General features: G+C 43.0%; 1 protein-coding gene and 1 pseudogene across 1 annotated transcript; one reads left to right on the forward strand and one right to left on the reverse strand.

Moving 5' to 3' along the window:
* The first annotated feature begins 5,555 nt into the window (after positions 1-5,555).
* On the forward strand, positions 5,556-5,724 carry LOC120611492 (uncharacterized; annotated as a pseudogene).
* A 6,491-nt stretch (positions 5,725-12,215) lies between these two features.
* Positions 12,216-23,114, reverse strand: SOD2 (superoxide dismutase 2). The gene is made up of 5 exons (XM_039873920.1): positions 22,954-23,114; positions 22,378-22,580; positions 17,517-17,633; positions 16,747-16,926; positions 12,216-15,090 (listed from the first exon to the last, which is right to left on the reverse strand). Exons 1-5 carry the CDS (start codon positions 22,974-22,976, stop codon positions 14,945-14,947), a joined length of 669 nt encoding a protein of 222 aa, XP_039729854.1. The 5' UTR covers positions 22,977-23,114; the 3' UTR covers positions 12,216-14,944.
* Positions 23,115-24,020: the final 906 nt, after the last annotated feature.

The following is a 24,020-nucleotide window of genomic DNA, read 5'->3' on the forward strand; positions in this document are numbered from 1 at the left end:
ATTTAAAAGGGTCCTGATGTGGTAGACAAGGCTCAGGGCTGGACCACAGCCCTGAATTTTATTTTACCTGAATATCTCAGTTTAAAAGCAGACAATCCCTTCCCAATATTTTCTAATTCTAGAATTAACTCTACAAGATGCCAGTTAATGAGATATTGACTAAAAGAATCCATTTAAACTTAATAAATACAACCATCCTGAAAAGCATTGGCCCCAGCTGAGCTGGTGAGAAAAAATACAATCTGAAATAGAACGAGAAGAAAAATGCAACAGCCTTAGAGTGAAAACTGATAACAACAAAATATATATGTACCATGAACTCCTAAGTGGCTTGAGTAATGGAGGAAAAGATCACAGATTAACCCAAATTAGTCACACCATGCTACAAAAGGATTACTATAACAAGTAATTATTTAAAATTAAATTCTTCACCAGAGTTAACTCAAAACAGATTATAGACCTAAATGTAAAGTACAAAACTACAAAGCTTCTAGAAGAAAATATAGCATAGAATCTATGTGACGTTAGATTTGGCAATGACTCTTTAGATACAACACCAAAAAGTGTAATCTATAAAATAAAAATTGATAAATTGGACTTCATTTAAATTTTAAAAACTCCAGATCTGGAAAAGACGCTGTTAAGAGAATGAAAAAAACAAGCCACAGACAGTGAGAAAATATTTGCAAAACATATATCTGAGAAAGAACTTGAACCCAAAATAAATAAAGAACTTTTAAAACTCAAAAATAAGAAAACAAATCAATTAAAAGCTGTGCAAAAGATCTGAACAGCCACTTCACCAAAGTAGATACAGAAATGGTAAATGAGCATATGAAAAGACGCTCAACACCATTTATAATTAGGAAATAAATAATTAAATCAACAGTGAGAGACCCACCATGTACTTATTAGAATGACCAAATTCCAAAACGCTGACAATCACCAAATGCTGACAAGGACGTGGAGCAACAGGAACTCTCAATCATTGCTGCTGGACATGCAAAACGGTGCAGACGGTTGGAAGACAGTTCAGCAGTGTCTTACGAAGGTAAACACAGTCTTACCATATGACCCAGGAACACACTCTCAGGTAGTTCACCAATTGACTTGAAAACTTGTGTCTGGACAAACGCCTGCACTTGAATGCTCGCGGATGTGTACACCACCAAGATGTTCTTCAACAGGTGAAAGGAGCCACAAACTTTGGCACATCTGTACGGTAGACTATTAATCAGTGATTTTAAGAAAGGGATCTCAATCCCTCACAAAAAAACACTGAGAGCCATCCACTGTTTGAGGTGGATGACACCTTGTGCAGGTGTCATCTACACAGGGATCCCTTTTAAGGAGACCTCGGGTGCACTTCTTGTCAGCATGTTTCACTTCTGGTTCCTGGAAACACACACCTTCGCCCTGCCGTTGAGTACGCCCCTCGCTCTGTACTGACTTACTGGCCAGAGCAACGGCAATAAGTATCTGCTGCTTCAAGCCACCCAGCATGTGGTATTTTGTTACAGCAGCCCAGGAACCTAATTCACCCCCTCTGTCACCTGGTTCGAGGTGGGGACATTAGTCCCACCCTTTCCTGATTGAGGGGGAAATGCCACAGCAATCCCACCACTCTCTCCAGAAAACTCCTCTGCATCATGACTTGCACTTCACTTCATGTCGAGGCTGGAGGTGGGCGACGCTTCCAGAACTGATCTGGGACCAGTCCCCTTCAAGTCCCACATGCGCAGTCCCCACCCCACTTCACAACATGGGAGCACTCGGCACTTGGGTTTTGTTTTTGGCTTTAGGGCCATTGATGAAACCGAAACTAAAAAAGTCCCATTGTAACATCCCACTGCATATTATCTTCAATGCAACCCATCTCATTAGCTGAATTTCTTCATTGCTTCTTAATTTAATCAGCATGTTCCGGTCAGAGTAATCCCCTGCCTATGTCCATAAATACAGCCAACTTACAGACAACTGGTGGGGCCACATAACCCCACCAGCATCTTCAGCCCCACTCTGCAACCCATTCTAGAGCAAGGCAGGAGGAGACGAAGCTCCGATGTCATATCCCATCCATTTCATAGGAAAGCGGTTTCTTGTTCAGTATCCTCGGGTTTCTAGAATCAAGATCAATGCTCCCATCTGAGGTGTCCCGTGTCCCACCACATTCTTTCCCCAGCACTTTTAGGGACAAAAATCCCTCACCCCCACTCTGGTTCTCCCAACCACAGTGACTGGGTTCTTGTCTCGGAACTCGGCCCCACGAGATTAGGTTCGCAACATCTCTGCCCAAAGCCGCCACTTGCTCTTTGAAGAGAAAGCCTGGGGGTTGGATTGGGTTTGTGCCTTTTGCTAAGGAGTAGTATTCATGTCTCACCTGTCTTCTCTCCCGTCCCGCCCCATCCCGTGGCAAATATTCTGGAAAACTCTCCTCGAGTGTTGCAGCAGTGGACTTTGATGGATGGTGCCTGCCCCAGGGAGGGCTCCAACTGGTCTACGCTGAGCAATTGTAATCCGACCCTCTTAGCAGAGCTTAGTTTAGGAACCCAGGCGTAAGCTCATCGGCGAACAGACTGGTTCAGAAACAGGCAAGTGGTTCAGTTGTAAACCAAAGCGATGCGAGAAATTTGGGGTTCTGGGTTTTTCACTTTTCGGAGAATCCAAGACATTCCTCTCTGCTGCTGGAGGTGAACAGAGAGGCATGAAGCCCTGACTGAGTGGCAGCCAAACCACAACTACCCAGAAGACGAGCCTTTGCGTGAAGCTGGTATTGTGAATGTCAGATCAAACAGACAGAAAACACCTGGACCCTTGCAGACCACACCGAGCCGCCCAATCCATCAGCCCTGAAGTCCTCAGACTTCTGTTACATGAGCCCTTCAATGCCTTTATCAGTTAGGCCAGTGTGAATTGGGACTCTTTCGGCAACTAAAACATCCTAACCGATCCATTCTTAATTGGGACCAAACTTCAGTCTCATGGCTCAACACACTTGTCACTAAATGTTCAGCTGAGTGTATGTGTTTGTCTATATACCCGTATAAACCTCGAAAAATGTAAAACGCAAATTGAAACTTCTAACATGATGTTTACGTTTGTACTTGCATACCCTGCAATATGCCGACAGATTAAATAGTGACGTACAAAATAAATATTGTATAACTGCAAGTACACACACACATAAATACAGCCAACAGCGTGATCTTAACTAAGAGGGAAGAAAAATCAGTGTTTGGGGCATATAATGTCAATTTATCAAAATTACTTTAATGGAATCTCTCTGTGGCGGTGAAGCTTAAATGCTTGGAAGTGAAGTTTTAGGATAAGGTTTTAAAAGTCATCCTAATAACCATTAGGAGCCTAATAAAAATAGTGATCAAAATTTATAGTAAACAGGCCTGACACTGAGGATATCACACTGGCAAACATGCCACATGAGTAAATATGTCTGTTAGCTATGTTACACCATAGCCAGGCCTACACAATGCCAAATATCTGGTTGAAAACTAAAAATTATCAAATAATAACAGCGTCTTCGAATAGTCATAGATTTGGAATATGAAATAGAAATTCATGTTTTATGTTAAAGTTTTTATTTCACGGTCTAACTATAATACAATTTTGGTCTTTATCAAGGTCAGAATTAAATTTAAAAACTAAATATTAACGTTTGTGTATTTTACTAATTAATATATAATATATTTTATTTATAAGCCACTAGAATTGCTGATTAAATAGAACTAGAAAATAAAACATGAAATCGAATTTGAAATTGTGTTAATGTGGTCATCTAAATATTGAAGCTCTCATACATTTTCGAGATGTAGATTGCACATTAATTTTACAATTTGATTTTGAAACAAATCTATTTCACATGTTCACAGATGTTAGAGTTCAAAAACTCAAATTTAAGACAAATACATTCTCTGGCAATAGCAAAGTATATATTGTATATTTGAAGAATTCATAAAGCACTTTAGAAACATTAGTGTAAAGTCAAGAAAAAAAATAACGACATTTTAACTGAAGTTTGCCTAGTGGCAATTACTGAAGACTGAAAACAGATCTAAACAATCTAAACAAATCTAAACAAACATCAGTAAGTTTTACATAAACTATCTAATAGTCTAAAATATAACAAATCGGTAAACACCATAACCAAAGAAAATTTTTAAATATTTGACTTAAATGGAAAATAAAAAGCAATAATCTTGGCATTTGCCCAACACATGCATTCTCAAATTCTTGTATTTATTTACCAGAACTACATAGTATCTTTCATCTAAAGTTCAACTTAATGTTAAAATTTTTTAAAATAACCAGAGGCAAACACACAGCCTGATTCTCCTCAAAGATCTCTAGAAGAGATTACATACTCATCACAATTTAAAAGAAACAATTACATTTAAAGAATAATTCCTCTGTCTCTAACACACATCTAACATACGCACGCACGCACGAATTAAAAATACCAAATTGATTATCTGGGTCTGAATGAATAGGCAATAAGTAACTATTTATCCTAACATTTTTAAGCTACAGTCTTTTCATATATTTTTGGATACTCTCAAGTTTTTCTACACAAATTAGTAAAGTGTTTTTTTCATTTCAGTAGTAATGCAAGAAAATCTTAATATAAATGCTCCCTGGGCCATTTGGAAGTCTGCTTTATGTCTGAGGACGGCAAGACAATTTTGCTTGCGGTGCGTTTAACATGGTCATCGGGTAACTGCACTTTAAGTTTGGTGAGCTAAGCAGAAATGAACTCAGATGAATGAGGCATTTTTAACCCAGTAAAGGTAAAAGGTATATTGCATTGCAGATGGCAAGAGGAATATATATTTTGCAATATTTTGAGTAAAGGACAATGTTAGGAGAATTGGATTGCCTCAGGGAATGGCGTGGAAGCCTGCCAAGAAAAACACAGAAGCTGGGGAGTAAGAGGTTTACCTGAGGGGGTGAGGGGGTTCAGTTTCACTGCCGCTGTCCACTTGGATTGTGTCTCACACTTGTGTTTGCATTAAAGAATTTTATAGTTGTATAAGATCTATAAAATCAGAGTTCGTAGGTAGGTTTGTATTTTTACATATTCATATTAAATATGATAAAAATCATTTAAGTTTAAAAAAATAAAACATTCAACTGAGTCTCCTAAATTCTATCATTTACACACACACACACAAAACAGGTTTTCTGATGAATCTTACCATGCCTCTAAAATCTTCTTTTCTGATTTTCCAGCAAATGGGCAGAGCGGGATCATTTCAGACAATTGCTAAATCCTGGCAAAAGCTGTGCCCCAGGGCCCACATCTGGCTGGCATAAAATTCATCTCGCAATGTATTCTTAAATAGATTTTTATCCAATAATATTGCCTATAGCTCTCTGAACAGAGGTTTCATAATACGTGGCTCTAGCAGCATTGCAGTAAAGAAAGTAGAAATTATTGCACCAATTCAATGTATTCAATCATCCAACCAATATTTATCAAGCATCCAGGGCAGTGTAGTGAGTTCTGAGGACACAACGCTGATTTTTAAAACAAAGATCAGGTCTACGGCCTTTCCACCCTGAACAAGCCCGATCCCGCCTCATCTCAGAAGCTAAGCAGGGTCGGGCCTGGTTAGTACTTGATCCCGTCTGATCTCGGAAGCTAAGCAGGGTCAGGCCTGGTTAGTACTTGAATGGGAGACCACCTAGGAAGACCAGGTTCTGTAAGCGTAAAAAAAAAATAAAAATAAGGGATTGTAAACTGACAAGGTCATTGCAATCTGTGAGGTCAACCAAGAGTTGTCTCGCCTAAAAAAAAAAACAAAGATCAGGTAATCTGCCAATGACCACACAGGTACCAAGAAGAACAGCCAGGATTAGAACAGGGTTCAAACGAGAAAAACACATCTGTCCCCAGAGCCTACACTCTCAACCAGTGTCACACACTGCTCACCTGTTCAATAAATGGTGGTCTACACAGACCAAAAGAATGCAGGGCACGTGGGCAGCAATCAATGGGCTGCCTAGTCCAAGCGTGATTTTTTAGGGGAACCAGCAAACTCTAGAGAGCAGATGGACTGCACCCCCTTTGTCATACTCATAATCATAACACAAGCAGAAATATTGGTCAGCAGAGAGTTTGAGATGATACTCTGAAAACCATCTGGAGTGCAAATTATATACTGCAAATTACTGGCCCGTTCACACCCCTTCACGGTCACCTGGGTTGAGATGGAGTTTGTAGAATAAACTAGAACGTGCATAAACAGAAGGCCACTCACTCCACAAGGAGGCACCCCGGGGGATTGCGGGAGGCAGGGCCATTGTCTTCTCCAGAGGACAGTTCTGGGTCCACTTCAACACAGAGACAAATGGACCCTTGAAGTCCAAGTTGGAGCCCATAAAGGATACCCACAATAATTCCCACCAGGTAAGTGTTTTTAAAGGACTCTTACTCACCAAATGTTATTTGTAGCCATTTGAAAAAAAATCTTAGTGAAAGACCAGTAATGTCTCAAAACATTTTAACTTTCAAGAAGCTTAAATGAATTGAACTATGTAATGTGGTTAGCAATGAGCCTTTAAAATGACCGTCCGGGTTTTCAAAGAGCATATCTTTTGTTATGCTCTCTGATAATAAATAATTAGATGTCTATCAAGACAGCTCCATAGTAAAACCATGTCATCAGTATATGGGATAATGCTTTCTATTCCATTTTCCACAACTAAGGACATCTGCCATCTAGACTGAGAAAAATGCTAGACTAACATGTGACAAGAATATAATTATGGGAAAGATCTATTAAGTATCCCTTTTTTAAACTGAGCATGTGCTAAGCGTCAAGCCCTGTGATAAGTTTTAGGGACACAAAATGAATAAAGACTTGATTCTCACCCTGGAGAAACTCAAAGCTTCGTGGAGAGAACAGATCTAGAAGTGAATTGTTACAGCATAAACCAGTAAGTACCAGAAAGAGAAGAGAACAGGGAATAGAGACAAAAGGACCAGTATGGCCCGAAGTGTCAAAAACAGGCACCATTACACCAAACCTTAAAGAGGAAGTGGATTTTCCCAGGAAGAAAAAGAGGTGGAAGGAACAAATGAAATATCTAAAGAAATAAGAATTATAACCTATACCAATCTGATTGCCTTCTCGTGGGAAGAAAGAAACTCCTTGGCTGGAAGTAGAGGAAGTAAAATCAATATGTGACATCACGATTGACACCCACACGCCCTCTTCCTCAACCGCGATTGGGGTGCTCTTTAAAATGGCTGAAAACCGAGGATGGCAGTCGCATCACCTACATAAGTCAGGACAAAGGATTTGAAAGAAAGAAATGAAACGAGCTCTTGCCTAAAGGAAATAATAATTTGGGGGCGGGGGTGGGGGGCGATGCTTAAGAAACAAACAGGAGCACCGATCGTGGTGAATTGAATTCGGCAGACCGCAGAAACCTCCGGCGCATTTCGAAGTCTCCTGTCGGAACCTTTACAAGACTAGCACGTAGGCTAACGACCCAGCCCAAGCGTATCGGAGACACAAAGAAGCTGCTCCCTGTCACAGTTTGCACAGGGTCTGTGATGCCCAGACCTTCCAACTAACTACACGATGGCAGCGTCTAAGGCAGAAACGTGTAGAAACACTGCCACCTACTGGTTTTAGAGCAAATATATTTAGGGTCATAGAAAAAAAGACAAACCCGCGGTTTCCTCCTGATGGGGAAAAACAGGGCTTTACCGGGATTGACCTTTAAAGTCTGCTGGAGAGCGTGGGAAACGGGCCTTTTAACCTTGACGCCGCATACGAGTGAAATCTGAGACAAAGGGCAGAGGGCGGATGGATGGCTCTGAGCTTCAGAGGAGCCCAGGGCACACTCTAGAATGAGGAGTTTGAGAGGAAGGCATAAATTTAGGGGGCACGATAAAGGCGCAATAAATTTCCACTTCCCACCCCACTCCCAGAAGCCTTGGAGAAGATGACTCTTCTATGACAGAGAAGAAATGGGAAAACTGGCCCCAAGCATAAGACACCATGCCAGGAACCTAGAGAAGACTGCTAGCGAGGTCTAAGCCAGTTCGCAGGGCAGCTCTGCGGGATTTAAGCAGACGCCACGCCACACCAGGGCAGAAGACATTTGGGACAGGGTGCAGCCCAGCTCTTACCTTCCTAGTCTGACACCCTTGTAGGGCACAGCTTGCCAATCACATGCAGAGGCGCTGGCTATTGGTAAGTGTCCCTATGCTGGTGGTAAACATTTAACCACCTACGAGTTATTTGTTGTTCATTTGTTAACTCTGTTTCTACAAAACTAAACATACTCTCACTATATCCAGCAATCACTAACCTTGGTATTTACTGAAATTAGTTAAAATGTATGTCCACACAAAAACCTGCATGAAGATGTTTACAGCAGTTTTAATTAATCATAATTGCCAAAACTTGAACGTATCAAATGTCCAGACAATGGACTATTATTCAATGCTAAAGAAATGAGCTATCAAGCCATGAAAATATGAAAAGCGTATTACTAAGTGACATACCGTATGATTCCCACTCTATGGCATTCTGGAAAAGATAAAACTCTGGAGGCAACGGAAGGATCAGTGGTTGCCAGGGGTTGGGGGAAGGGACGGAGAGGTGGAGCACAGAGGATTTTTGAGCTTAGTGAATCTACTCTATACTCAACCCTGGCAGCACATTCGAGTCACCTTAGGGAAACTTTGCACAGGGAACGATGCCCAGGTCTGGGCACAGGTGTATTTCAAAAGTTTCCCAGGCGACCGTAGTGCACATCCAGGGTTGAAACCATGATCGGAGCCCAGCGATGGAGAGGGACCAGCCCAGAGAAGCATGGACTGGAGCAGGTGCATGCGTATCACGTTGCCCCTGTGCAGGGCTGCTTGCCGTGGTACCTGCTGCCCGTGCCGCTCAGCGCCTGGGGCCGCGATGGCCTCTGCCCACCGAGGGTCCGGGCTTCCCTTGCAGAGTGCGAAGATGTTGTGGGAGGTGGCTGCCCAACCAGGCACTGCTTTCCTTAGCCCCGCTTACATCTTCACGGGGCCACAGCGTGAGACCTGTACTGTGACCAGAGGTGCTTAGGAAGTGGGTAAGCCTTAACTTTCTGGTGTCCCTTCCGCTGGCTTGCTGGGCATGAGTGCTATGATTCTGGAAGCCATTTGTTGAAGGTGGCAGAGACATGGAAGAGAAGATGTCTGTGTCCTAGAATCACTGCTTCTAGGAGAGCTACGTGATCAAGATCAGCAGGTTATGGGAGCAAGGAGTAGCATTTAATGAGCTAAGGCACAGAAATACTGAGAACCATTGGTTTAAACAAAGGAAAGCACTTAATAGTTTTCAGTGATAAAGAGAGGAACCAACTGTCTCAAAATTCTGGTCTTAAAAATTTGAGAGAAGAGCTTCGATCAGCCCATCTGAGACCACGGAGTATCGCCAGAGGGATGGGTTTGTGAAGAACTTGTCACACACAGCTACACACGTCTACCACTGGATGTGGGGCGCTGGGTCCTTGGAGGCGTGGGGCGAGTCCCCGAAGGTGGCAGTGTGACCGGCGGAGGGGAGGGGAGAAAGCCCTGTGAGCACAGCACTGATCAAGAGTTTGTCTCTGAAGGGAACACGCGATGTAAGAGGCCTTTCCCAGAAGATCTAAGCTGGTGCATAAACGAAAAGGGGGCTCGGCTGACAAAGAAAGGCCTGGAGAAGGGGTATCACTCTGTGGGGGAAGGGTGCGAAGGCCCGGAGTGAGAAAATGGGTCAAAGTACACACTGTGTGTAAGCCAGATGTCCCATGTTGTCTGAAAATTCTCACGTTCAAACGAACAAAAAATCCCAATTGACAGTTTGGTGGCTCAGTGTCGAAAATAGAAATAAAGCCACACACCTTTCTACCCGCTCTCTCTGCAGAGAGGGACGCATTCACTTTTGGCTCGTCCCAGGAGTTCTCACAGAAAGCCTGAACCAAATCGAAATAGGCTTTTTAGAAGAAATTGTTTCCGTAAACATTTGTATACTTCAGTACTAGGAAGAAAATGAAAGGATCCATTTAAAACATGTACCGGGAAGTAAACCTAAACAACGGTGGAACCACTTTATAAAAGCAGGGGATTTCAGCTTTTTCCCAAATGAAGCTTTTTTCCCCCAACTTATAACGGCATTCTTTCAGAATATCTCACACCATCGTGCAAAGAACTCCAAAGCAAGCAGAGGGTCCCACAACGGGCCGTTTGATCCAGGGGCAGTGCTGGCTGAATCCGCCCCTGCACCTGTGTCCTCCAGGCCTTTCCTGCGGGGAGGGGTGGCTGAATCACACAAGATAAAAATCGGGAAGACATTAAACTGCTAGTATAGCTGCACCTGAAGGTGCTGACTACGTGCCAGATGCCGTCCTAGGCACCTCAGACGTATTAGGGCATCTAAAACTCACAACGATCTGTTATCGCTAGCTGAAGAAGCTGAGGCACAGACACATGAAACAAACTGCTCAACGTCCCAAAGCAGTGTAGAGACTGGCTGTTCCCAAAACCTGTTTCTTCTTCCTGGGCACGGGAGGGGAGCCAAACTGAACGTCCCAGCCTCCCTGGCCACCACGCACTTTGTTGTCACCGGTGAAGGAGCAGAAGCGTAGGCACCATCCTGGCTCCTGGCCCACAAAACTCCTTACTGGAGAGGTCCTCAGCCTCACTGACACGCTACCAGCTCACTGGAGATGACAAGTGCTCCCTGGATGGCACATTGGCATGTGGCAAAGCAGCGAGAATGGAAAAGCCTGGATCTCGAATCTCCACTTGGAGGAAAACCCCCTGCTAACCAGAAACGCTCACTGTACACTTTGCATGGGTGAAAAAGTTCTGTGTTTGGGCCATTATGTATTTGGGGTTTGTTATCAAAGAAGCAATTTGTTTGTTACACAATTGAAAATTAGGGCCTGGAAGTGGGTGTTGCCACAGCCTGGCTCTGCAGCCGGTGCTACACCACTCCCTGTGAGCCAACGAGAGGTAGCATTATGAAACGCTGCTGGTCTCATCCCCTACATACTGACGGGGACTAGGACCTAAGAAGGCTCTTTTGGGTTTTGCGTCCTGGTACCCTCCCCGAGCCCCAGTCAAAGACGGAGCCAACTGTGAACACTACTAGCAAGTATTCTATTGGTTGGAGGACACTGTGTAAAGGCTACAAATTGGAAGCCTTTTGTAAACGACATGACCATTTAATGCCATCAGTGTGCATTTTTCCACCATAATTTTAGTCAATACACAAATAAATGCATAAAATGCCGGAGTTGGCACCTATGATTTTCCCTCGATTCATTTTACTTGAAAGGAATGGGGCCCAAATGAGGCATGCTGGCCAGCAGCACACAGGCACTGAGGAAAAGCACCAGGCCCAGGACCCAGGCCTCCCAGAACCTAGTTCCCCATCTTTCTGCGCCCCGTGCAAAGGCGAGCCGCAGGGAGAGGAGCAAACGTGAAGGCCCCGCAGTCACAGCACCTGTCACACAGCTCTGTGGATTTTGGTGTGTTAACTTCTGAGCCTCGGCGATACCCATTTGTAACACAACACTATCAAATCACGTCATTTAATAAAAGTATTTGAATATGGGCCCAGAATGCGTGCTCGGTACCAGGGACACACAAAGGAGCAAGAACCTTCTGCCAGGGCCTTCCCGGAGCTAACGCTTTAGTGAGCGCAGAAAGAAACATGGAATTGTCACCAAGTGGCACGTGAAGTACCAGGGCCACAATGGGACACACCCAAAGTAAAATGACGGGCGTGAGGCAGAAACGCGAAAGCATTCCTTCTCTCCCCTTCACACTAAACTGAGACGTCTTCCTTTTTTCAAAACTGCAGCAGCCCAGGAAGCGCACTGGCTACGCCCGCACTTCCAACCCCAGAGTGAAGAAAACATCGCCAGTCCAGAACCTCGTGTAAAACACAGCTCGCGCTCAGTGTCCGGTTACCTTCTTTCCTGGAGTCAAGTTCTATGTCTGGTTAATGTTCTCAGGTGTTATGACTTTATAATTTAGTATATAAAATGCTATGCTATTACAGTATCAGATGATGTCACTGCAGACGTGACTGGAGAAAACAGTTCACATGCCTTCTGAGTTTTACGAGTAAAATTTCAATTATTTCTTTCCCACAGTAAAAGTGATAAAGTCATGTAGTACTAACGTTTTGACACGCACGCATAACACAGACCTCTTTTGATGGCTGAGAGATTCCTTTATTAACAATCGAAAAACTTCACACTTACAATAGGAAAATAAATGTTTCTTTAATGAATAATAAAGTGAAAACTATCCAGGACCTTATAGGATTTTTATATGTACTATGCATATTTTAGAAGACAAGACATTAGCTTGCTGGATCATCAGGGTATGGCTGAAAATGAGAGATGGTAATTTATAAAAGTTATCGAATAACTTTTCCAAACAGTAGTTTAAGTACCTCTGTAATTAAAACAGGAAATAAAATTTGTATTTATACCTAGTTTTAGATAAGTCCCCAACAGACATTGATCTTAATTTTGTGATTTGGATGTTACTTTTTTAAAGGTACTTGACAGAAATTCAAATCTCCTTTTAAGATCTCGAGTTTGAAGTGTGCAATAAAGCTGTAATTTCCCAGCATCGAAGTGGAATTATTCCACGGCAGTTCGAGCAACAGATGCCATTTCATGGACATGGTGTTCTGTGTCCTGCTCCTCTGAGTGCTAACCATGCTCATGCTAAGGTTTGTGAAGCACATCTAGGCTCAAAAGGGCACTGTCGCAAACATCCTCCGTGGACAAACAATATGTTCTTTTCAGAAGAAATGGCTATTTTTATCTTTACTGTTTCTTTTCTATTATGAAAGACAGAGTTAAACAGAATCTTATTTTCCTCCAAATGATTGAAACCTTTAAATTATCTTAGTCTCTTAAAATCTATCTGACAGGGAGGAAAAAGCAAAACCTTATTGAGAAAGGTGAGCTTTCCCTCGGTCCCTCTACACAAAGCCAAAGCAAAAACGCGGGCCCACAGAAATTTCTACGTTGATTTTTTTTGAAATCTTAAAGCTTAATAAGAATCAAAAAGCCTTATATAAATCAGTAGTGTCTGCATATCTTTGTTAGTTCCATACGTACCATGATCTAGCAGACTACCCATCAAAAGCCCATCTTTCAAAAGGTCCCACTTTTCTAGATGGTCTATTTAAAGGGTTCATTGCCTTGTGTATAAGTAAAGAGGCATATATATTATATATGTAAGCAGTAATCACATGGCTCCCATGTGCACTCCATGAAAGTCATTTTTACACAATGTACAAAGACCATCAAAGTCTCTGAAGTACTTTCAATCCATAAGCATAAACATATACACACACAAAGTTATCATCATTCTCATCGACACTCTTCAGAAAACCTAAAAGCTATTCCAATTGAATTCTAAAAGAAAAGTGCCTGGAATTTAATGCTTTTTTAAACTTCAGTCTTCAATATTGAAATTGCTAAGTTACTCCATTTTTCCATAAAAAAAAAAGAAAGTAAAGTGGGGGGGGGGGAATATTTAAAAAATATAAACTTGGGAAAACATCCTGTTACCTAATAGGTTTAAGAGAAAACCTTTATGGAGAAAATATTCCAATAGAAGGTAAAGCCTATGTGGGTTGCTCAACACAGCATTACTTGTAACAAACAATTAGAAACAAATGTAATATTCAGTAATAGAACTGTAAAATAAATTAGGACATGTCCAATTGATAAAATATTATGCAGCCATTAAAGTCAATGAGGAAGATACTGAAACGTGGACCACAAGGCAGTGTTGAGCCAAATGCACAAGGCTCTCTCTGTGCTACATGGAAACAGCTCCGTTTGCAGACTAAACAGGAACGTAATCTGACATGCTGTGTTGCTGTTTTATGGGTATAGTTTTCCCTTTATGGAAAAAAACTCAACAATAAAGGTCCTATAGTGACTGAATATTTTCTTAAAAAAAAAAAAAAGCATCGAAATGGATAGAGTAACTCAAAAACAAGTCTTTGAAAACGAATGTTCCCGTGGGAGGTGCACCGCGGACCGCATCTAGAAACGGCTTTGCCTCTTATTGCTGGGAAGGCAGCACCTGACTGGGCCCGGTGGTCCTAGGAGGGCCGCTCAGAACGGGCCTGAAAGCAGAGGGCGAGAGCCTGGCCAGCGATCGGTGCCTCACGCACACCGCCGATGTCTTCGACTAGGCCCGAATTTATCCATTTTGATGACTAATGCAACACACATTTCTATGTTTGAAAATAAAATTTCACATAAGTCTTTATATTTCTTCCTGCAAAAAATTCAGATGCACACTATTTCCTTCTCATAATAAAGCAATTCTCAATTAGCAATCAAGTTATATTTTTTTAATGACAAATGGCATTAACTTTGTGCAAAATGTGCATAAATAAAGACCACTGGGTGATAAACTACCGGAAGTAATACTAGACAGAGGATTACTCACAAAATGAGAAATTTTCAATAGAAAACTGAATATCCCTTGGGGGATAAACTTAGTATTTTATTGTTAAACATCTGGGATAAAACACTAGATTCGCTATAAAATGCAATTGAGCAGGGTACAAAGGCTTCCCTAGCGCCCCCAACAGTATAGGGATGCGATATTTTTGATGGCTTTATGGTGACATTTATAACTTCCTAGTTATTTTAGCTCTCTGAAGAAAATGTTCAATCAAAAGACTAAATCATACAAAGCATTTAAAATGTTCAAACAGTGCCCAATAACAAAATTTTAAAACAAGAATGATACACAGCACTAAATTATGTTTATCGAATATTTGAATAAGCATCAGTCAGAAACCCTACAATACAGCAGCTTATGGGTATACTGCAGTTCTCTGCACTACTACAAAAATAGTCATAAAGAGCTTTACGTTCTCGGTGTAACGCTAACGCCTTACTGTTTGCAAGCCATGTATCTTTCAGTTACATTATCCCAGTTGATTACATTCCAAATGGCTTTTAGATAATCAGGTCTGACATTTTTATACTGAAGATAATAAGCATGTTCCCACACATCAATCCCCAGCAGTGGAATAAGACCTATCGGAAAGAAGGGAAAAAAGCAAAAACTATAAATTTCCATCTAAAACATGTCATCTTCTCAATTTAAACTTTATACTACACGTACAAAATTACCTTTACAACATTCTCATCCATTTTTCAGTTTCTTATATAAATAGGAAATGTGCTTAAGAATAAATATTCCTATAAAAGATTTTAAACTTTACTCTTTGGTAGAAAATGTAATAAGTAATAAAAGTAATTAAAACAGACTTGAGAAAATCAATTAACTACAGTATTTTAATAGCTGTTCTTAAAATATCAACAGATTTATCCAAGAGCCCGTTCTCGGTTGTCCTCACTGGGGTCGCAATAAGGGTGAGTAGTTCGTGGGGGTGGCTGAGGACCTTTCGAAAGTCCTGAGCAGTCAGGGGGGTTATGGGAAACTCGCTCTGCTCCCCAGAGTTAATATTAGAGAATACAAAGCATTTAAGAGACAATAATAGAAAGAACAAGTTAACAAGGAAAACTGAATAGGACAAAAGAGATACTGTTTTCAGAAATTAAATAGGGCAAATGAAAAATTAGTTATATCTATAAAACACTTATTTTAAAAAACTCTCAAACTAAATGATAGCTCTCCTCTAGAAAACAATTCTCAACCAGAATGTCTTGATCACTTGTGAGGCATGTCACTAATTATTATTAAGTTAGTGAAATTTACAAATGAATTTTCTCATAGACAAATTGCCATGACTCTCACTCATTTTCATTCCAATGGGCTTTCTTCAAGTGGGAGAGATGGGGGTACAGTCAGGATTCACCTGAAAATCACAGCCTTTCCAGTGAGGTACCTTCACAGGTACACCCGACTCTCTACAGCAGTCAGTGCTCACAAATCTTTTCTTATTTTTACAGATTCTATGGCATCTCAGTTTCCCAAAAGAGCCATTTAGATTCATGCAAAGTCCAGGGACGTGAGTCATGGAACCAAACCTTCTAACGTGTAGCAATAGAATAGGTGGCTGAGAACCGTTGTTGTCTGATGTTAAGGTGTCATTTCGCCTTCTTTACATCGAAGATCACGGTTCCACCTAACTGCTGGATGACTTATGACTCTTTTTCCTAAAAAGCTTCTAAGTCGTTTGGGCCCAACATAAAAAAGGATTGGTGAGCCCAGCCCAGGGCTTCAAAGCCAAATAGAGTCACAGACCAAAAACCACCCGAAAGGCAGAGAAGTCTAGAAACCCGAGCTCTTGTCCCAGTGAGACCACAAGTGCTCGGCAGAGGGAGAGAGAGGCCACGGTCTGCAGTCAGACTGGGCTCATGCGTCTTTTCCTCACTCTTGTTGTTTATCTAACTTTAGGGGTACAGGGAGGTTCAGGGCACGTAATAATGTAAGCTGATATGAACTCTGTTACATGAAGCAGATGTTATGTTTAAGATACTTTTCGTTCACGTATCTGTAAAATTACATGTGCTTATTTTTTATAAGATTTAAGATTTCAAAATACCGAGGACTTTCTTTTAGTGTACTTTTGCTTACATAAGACTCTGGGTATCACCTGTTAAGATGCTCAAATGAGTACGTGTACATGGTAAGTTTAAACACCGATAGTTTTTCTTATCTCAAGTTAAATGGTTAATAGTGAACCATCTCTCCTGAATGAATGTGTAACAATTTTCCAAACTAACCTGTTGTTCCTTGCAGGGGATCCTGGTTAGGACAAGCGGCAATCTGTAAGCGTCCCTGTTCCTTATTGAATCCAAGCCAACCCCAACCTGAGCCTTGAACACCAGCAGATACAGTCGTCAACTTCTCCTTAAATTTGGCAAAGGAACCAAAGTCACGTTTGATGACTTCCAGCAATTCTCCTATTAAAAAAGTGCAAAGAACACCCACAAATGAAAAGATGGCAACAATTACAATAAAATAGATTACATATCTTAAAATATTCTTGTCATATGGCCCAAGATACAACTAGACAACAACATATAGAAGATATAACAAACCAATGAGTCTACATAACCCCACTGAGCTCCATGAGCCGCTCTAGCAAATCTTCTAAGCACTTTACATACAATGACTTACTTCATCCTCTAAACAGCCCTATTACCCCCGTATCATAGAGACGAAGAAATTATGGTACAGAATGGTTAAGTATCTCACGCTAGGCCCTAGAGTAAGTAAGTGAAAGCTTATCTTTTCTAAAAACTGTTTCTCAACCTTTCCCTAATGTTCAGTATATTTCAACCAAAAGTTGACACCATATGTGATACTGTGTGTGCGCATAGAAAATCTGATGACACAACTCACTGAATGCATTCTCTATTCCTACATATGTCCCCTACAACTTGGCTGTACTCCTTGCTATGAAAAATAAGCCACTATGATACTTCAGAGAGAATTAAAGTGACATAAGTAAATCAACAGTCATTCCCATCATGCACCAACAGATACCGACCTTTGGGTTCTCCGCCGCCATTAGGGCTCAGGTTTGTCCAGAAAATGGTGTGGTTGATATGGCCTCCGCCATTGAACTTCAGTGCAGGTTGAAGAGCTATCTGAGTACTAAGATCACCTGAAATGTTAAAATGCAAATACATTTTTTAAATTCTCACTTTTTCAACCATTCTGTACACTATTTTATACTTTGTAAAATGTCAGGTTATTAGATCAGTTTATCTGTAACATCCCTAAAGGTCTTAAAATTCCACAATTTCAGAATTCTACAAAAAAAAAGGCCTTCTCAAAATTATCTGTCCCAGGGGATTTTGGTTCAATTAATAACATGCTAAACAACTAGTGGGAGGCCCAGCAAAGGTGGCAAAGCTAGTAGAAAATTCACTCCTGAGTTTAAAAGAACTCAGAGTTTTCTTGGCAAAGATTTCAGCAAATGAGATAATGAAGAACGAAAACACAGAATCGTGTAATGCTAAAATGTATGGTTCCACATAGAGACTATACGGAAACACTCATTTTCTAGATAAACATCTATTCACTGGGAAATATTTCAATATTACATAACAAGAAACACCACATATTCAACATTGAAGTCCTGATTTTCAACCCCAATCTTACTCCTCCTGTGGCCTTCCCCATCTCAGTAAGTGCCAGCTGTCTTCTCAGGACATTTTTGATAACTTGGTCGTTTTTGACCTCTTTCCTCTCACACTCACATCTAACCCACCGGCATATCCACCAGCAAAGTCAGCTCTTCCTTCAGCACACCCTGAACCCCAGTGTAGACGAGCAGCATCTCCGCCTGCGTTCCCACCCGCCTGGCGCTGGGCCCCTGCCTCCACACCTGTCCCCTAGTCTGTCTCAACGGAGTGGCCAGAGGGCCCCTGCAGACCCCAAACCGACCACGGCACTCCTCTAGTCAACGCGCCCACAGGCTGCTCGTCTCAGAGTGACGCTCCACGGGACTCTGTCGCCACCTGGCCCCGCTGCACTCCCATGAGCAGCTCGGTGGGACACTCGGGAGACAGTCTCATGCTTCATCCCTCGCTTCTCCTTCAAGCCTCCGCTGGGACGTCAGCCTCGTCAGTGAAGCGTTCTCCAACCGCAGTGTAAAACGGGCACTTCCCCTACTGTGTTTCTCTCCATAGGACTGACAACCCCTGGCACACCGCATGTTTACTTGTTCATCTGTCTCCCCGCTAGAAGGAAAGCTCCAGCGAGGAAAGGGCGTTTGTGACAGAAACACGGAGCAAACAGCAAGCAAAGTCACCTGGGATCTAGATGAACAAGCCCTACGACTAGGGAGAGAAATGAGAAATGACCCTGCGAAGGGAGGAGGTAGGAGGGGGCGAGGACGCGAGGCTGCCCGGTCCCTAGCGGCTGAGTGGGACAGAGGCTGTGGCTGTGGCAGCTGCAGGCGCCTCTTAAAGGGGCCGAGTCCGCGAGCAGACTTTCACGGGGACAGACCTGCTCCTTCTGAGCACCCGCACTGGGTCAGCTGCATGGGCGGCACCAAGGATTTATGGGGGACACTCAGTTGTCGGAGTGAGGGCCGGAGGCGAGGATCTCTCCAGACAGAAGTGCCGGCGGTATCCACTGTTCCTCTGTTGAGTCCTCCCCGCTCCCAGTGTGCGGACACAGCGCCGCCATAGCTGAGACCTCAACAAACTGGATAACAGAGGTGGCTCCGCCCAGAGGAATCCCTGAAGCCCCACCTACCCCAACTCACGGCCCCACCCAAGCCACATCCAGGTGTGTCCTCCGCCGAGTCAGGTGCTCATTGCTGAGCAGAGCCAAGACTCACATTGGTGGAAGCTGACCTCGGTTTCTGGCATGGCCTTTCGAGGCAACTATAAGCACAGCACTTGTGACTTGCTTGCTGAATCTTAATAGGTGGCTCCAGAGGGGCACAGGGTGGGACTGAACTCAGCCTGCAGCTGAACCCCTCGCAGGACTGTGCCACTGGACACCCACTTCACAAATCCACACTAAGACCAGGAGACTTAGGAGCTCTGCTTAGTACATAGAAACAGACACAGAAAGGCAGAAAAAACAGAAAGACAAAGCAGAAACCATATGAGAGAACAGAACAGAGATCCAGGAATAATGGAGTCAAGCAATTTAACAGATGCAGAGTTCAAAACACTGGTTATAAAGATGCTTAATGAACTTGAGGGAAGTACAGATAAATTCAGTGAGAACTTTAACAAAGAGATAAAAAACATAAAAATAGAAGTGGAAATTATAAAAGGGAACCAGTCAGAAATGAAGGACACATTATCTGAGACGAAGCGTACATTAGAGGGAATAAACAGAGTGGATGAAGAAGAGGATGGAACCACCGACAGAGAGGATGGGGAAGCCAAGGACACTCAATCTGAATGGCAAGAAAAATGAAGCCAAGACTATGATAATAATAATTTAAAGAGCCTATGTGACACAATTAAATGTAAAAATATCCATGTCATAGGGGTACCTGAAGGAAAACAAGATATTGAAGAGCTATTTGAAGAAATAATGATGGAAAACTTCCCTCACCTGGTGAAGGAAATGGACATAGTGGGGTGATCACATAGCTCAGTCTCAAAAAAGATGAACCCAAAGGGCCCACACCAAGACACATTATAATTAAAATGCCAAAGGTTAAATACTAAGAGAGAATTTTTAAAGCAGCAAGAGAAAAGCAGTTAGTTATCTAGAAGGGAGCACCCCTAAGACTGGCAGCTGATTTCTCAAAAGAAACTATTCAGGACAGAAAGGTTTGGCACAAAATATTAGACGTGATGAAGACCCAGGATCTACACCCAAGAATATTTTATCCAGCAAAGCTATTATTTAGGGTCAAAAGACAGATAAAGAGCTTCCTAGACAAAAATAAGCTAAAGGAATTTATCAACACCAAGCCAGTATTACAGGAAATGTTGGAGGGACTTCTTTAAAAAGAAAAAACATGTATCAAAAACAGGAATAAAGAATGGTAATAACTACATTCCTATCAAAAAGTACCTCAAATGGAAAAGAATGAAGTGCTCCAACCAAAAGATAGAGTGGCTGAATGGATAAGAAAACAAGACCCCTACATATGCTGCCTACAAGAGACTAGACTCACTTCAGATTAAAAGACACACACAGTCTAAAATGAAGGGGATAGAAAAAGATATTGCCGTGATGGACCTAGAGGGTATTGCGCTGAATGAAGTCAGATAAAGACACGTATCGCATGATTTCACATACATGTGGAATCTAAAGAAGAAAATAAACAACAACAAAAATGGAAATAAACTTATAGATAAAAAAATATTTTGAGGGCTACTAGATGGGAGAGGAGCTGGGGGACAGCTAAAAAGGGCAAAGGGATTAAGAGGTACAAGTGGATAGTTACAAAATAGAGATATGAAGTGTAGCATAAGGAAAATAATTAACAATGTTGTAACAAATACATAAGGGGGAAGAGGGGTACTAGATTTAGTGGGGTGATCACTTTGCGAGTTATATAGATCTCTAATCACTATGCCATACAACTGAAACTAATATACTCTCATATGCCAACTATAATTGAAAACTCATTGAATTGTACAATGTAAATACAAGCAACTAATTGTCTATATTTTAATAAAGCCGGGGAAAAAATTTTGACTGATCAGAGATGGAAGGCAATATATACCTGACTAAATAAATAGAAGATGATGAGGCAATATGTAATATTAGATAAAATTTCACATGCCAAGAATCCATAGGAACTAAAAATAAAAGTAAAAAATCATGATGAGAAATAGAGTAATCATAAAACTGTATAAACCTAAGAGCTTATCTTTGAAACATATAACATAAAATTGCATTAAAAACTAAAAAAGAAAGAAGAAAGAAAGAAAGAAAGAAAGAAAGAAAGAAAGAAAGAAAGAAAGAAGAAAAGAAAAAAAAGAGAAAAGAAAGCCCTGCAGGTATTTATTAATTTTAATTTATGGGCAAAGTAATAGAATTCGATGTAAACCTTTTTTTCCAATGGCTTTCATTAAACAAGTAGAGCTTTGATTGCACAAGAGAAGTACTGAAATATAACTGTTTTCAAAATATTGAAGAGACAGGTTCACGGGTGTCAGATGTCATGCAGGAAACACTTTCGCAACTGGGGTATTCCCCAGCCTCGCTATTACCACACCCTTCCCGCATTTGTTTTTTTTCTTAAGTCACCGAAACTTTTCCCGTATTCAGAATCTTTTGCCATATTTGAAGTTTCTCCAACTATCACAAGTAAATTTTCTAGAATGTGGCAACTTCCTCTTCTTTTTTTCATCCTTCACCTCATACAAAATCAGGCTGAAATGCCGCATTTTTCCACTAGATGTCCCTAGTTAACAAGATGTCACTCTAAAATTTACTCCACGACAAATTTCATACGACTGGAATTCGACAAAAATACATATATTTAAGAAAAACTACATTTTTAACCGTATAGCTTGTGAAGCCATACGTACAGCCTGGAAACACGACTATCAATTATTTCCTCTGCAAACCACTGCTTAATAGACTGAAAAGTGTAAGTTTTTTATATACAAACATTAGAACATAATATTCCCAAACACACCCCCAAACACAAAACACAAAAAGCCCACACGCTTACTGGTTTTGCCAACAGAGTCCTTAAAAAAAAAAAGTAACTCCATATTATATTTTAATTGAATTCTACATATTAGTAAATAAATACAAGACTGTTTCACTTTCCCACGAAACGAGCGTTTCCCTTGCGAATTTCGGCCCCTAAGTCAATTCAAGAACCCGTGAAGTGGTTCTGCTAAATAGAGGAGCGTTTCCTAATGGGAGGCGCGTGTGCGTTCCCTTGAGCCAGTTTCTCGGGGACCTACCCTTCTCCAGCGCCTCCAGGTACTTGTCCTCGGTGGCATTCAGGTTGTTCACGTAGGCCGCGTGGTGCTTTGTGTAGTGCAGCTCCATGATCTGCGCGTTGATGTGAGGCTCCAGGGCGCCATAGTCGTACGGCAGGTCGGGAAGGGTGTACTTCTGCCTGGAGCTCAGGGACCCCAGAGCCGGCGCCAGCTTCCGGCTCGTACTGGAAGACAGCAAGCCCGGACGGCCCGGCTCAGGCGGGTGGCGCGCACGGGCTGCAGGCGCAGCGGGCATCCGGGCCTCGCCACCGTGTGCCCGCCCGCCCGCCGCACTCTGAAACAGTAAAGTAACGCCGCGACCCTGCGCCTCGGGAGCACCTGGACGCGCTCAACCGACACCTGCCCCCAGGCAGGGCTGCCCCCTGCGCCCCCGCGGCACCTCCGGGTCCCAGCCCCAGAGCAGCTGAGTGCGGAGAAAGAACGGGGACCGCGGAGGCGACCTCCGCGCGGCCCCTGCCGCCCGCCCGCTGCCCACGCCCTTCACCCTTGGGGCCGGGACCGCGTCCCCGCTGAGCCGCGCGTCCCCTAGGGCCTCACCTGCACGCCGCCCGGGACAACATGGTGACGCCACACGCAAGCCTCTCGGAGTTCGAGCTGTCGCACCACGCCGACTGCCCGCTATAAACCGGCGACCCGGCCTGCGCCGCAAGGACACCGCCGCCCGCCGCAGGCTCCGCCCCCTGCTCGCCGATCCCAACCCGGGGGGTGCACAGCCCCGGGGTCTGCCGCGTCCGCGCCCGGCCCGAGCCCTGAGCCCAGGAGACGCGAGGACCGGGGTCGCAGGGACACTTTGCAGTGAGCCGCGGGAACCGCGGTGCTCACCTGCCGTGCTTCCCGGCGTGTCGCCCAAGGGAAATCCGCCACCCCCCCTGTGCGAGATGGTACGGTCCCGAGCCCCGCCCACTGCGGCCCCGCCCCGCTGGGCTCCGGGCAGGGCACCGAATCCCGGTCCGCTCGTGCGTCCCCGCCCCTTGCCTGGAGGCTGGCTTGGGGCCATGACCGAGTCAGGTGAACTTCCCGGAGCAAAGACTCCTGTTTTCCAGAATGGCCTTGTCACGCACCAGCGCGTCCCCAAGAAAGGCGGGTCCTGGGTGCTGGAAAGCTGTAGGGACAGTACCCCCAAACCACTGCCGCGAGTGACCTTTCTTTCGGAGAGAACTGACCTTGAGTCCTCCTCCAAGCCTGAGCCAGGCCAAGGGCGGCCAGATAATAGTGTTACTGAACCCTCCAGAATGGGCTCAGGGCTGCGCTACAGGGTTTGTATACATTTATCTTTATGTCACCCCGAGGGTAGGTGTCGTCTCCAGGCGACAGTTAATGAGTTCACTGAGCTTAACCAAGTTACCCTGGTCACAGATAATAAATCGGGATTAGAACCCAAAATTCATACTTTCTTGAGTACTAAGTCCTACTAGTCAAGTCGTGTATATGCTAAGAGTGACTTCCATGAACCCACAGGTCAGAGGACAGTGTCTTATAGTCTAATAAGCTGTATCCAATAAGAATCAATTTTTTTAAATCCTGAGTCATGTGACTCCTCCCTATATAAAAGTCAGGAAAGCTTTACACTGTTATTGGCCCATGGAATAGAATAATATAAATTA

This window comes from Pteropus medius, unplaced genomic scaffold (genome assembly GCF_902729225.1).
Source record: "Pteropus medius unplaced genomic scaffold, Ma_sr-lr_union100, whole genome shotgun sequence".
Lineage (NCBI taxonomy): Eukaryota > Metazoa > Chordata > Mammalia > Chiroptera > Pteropodidae > Pteropus > Pteropus medius.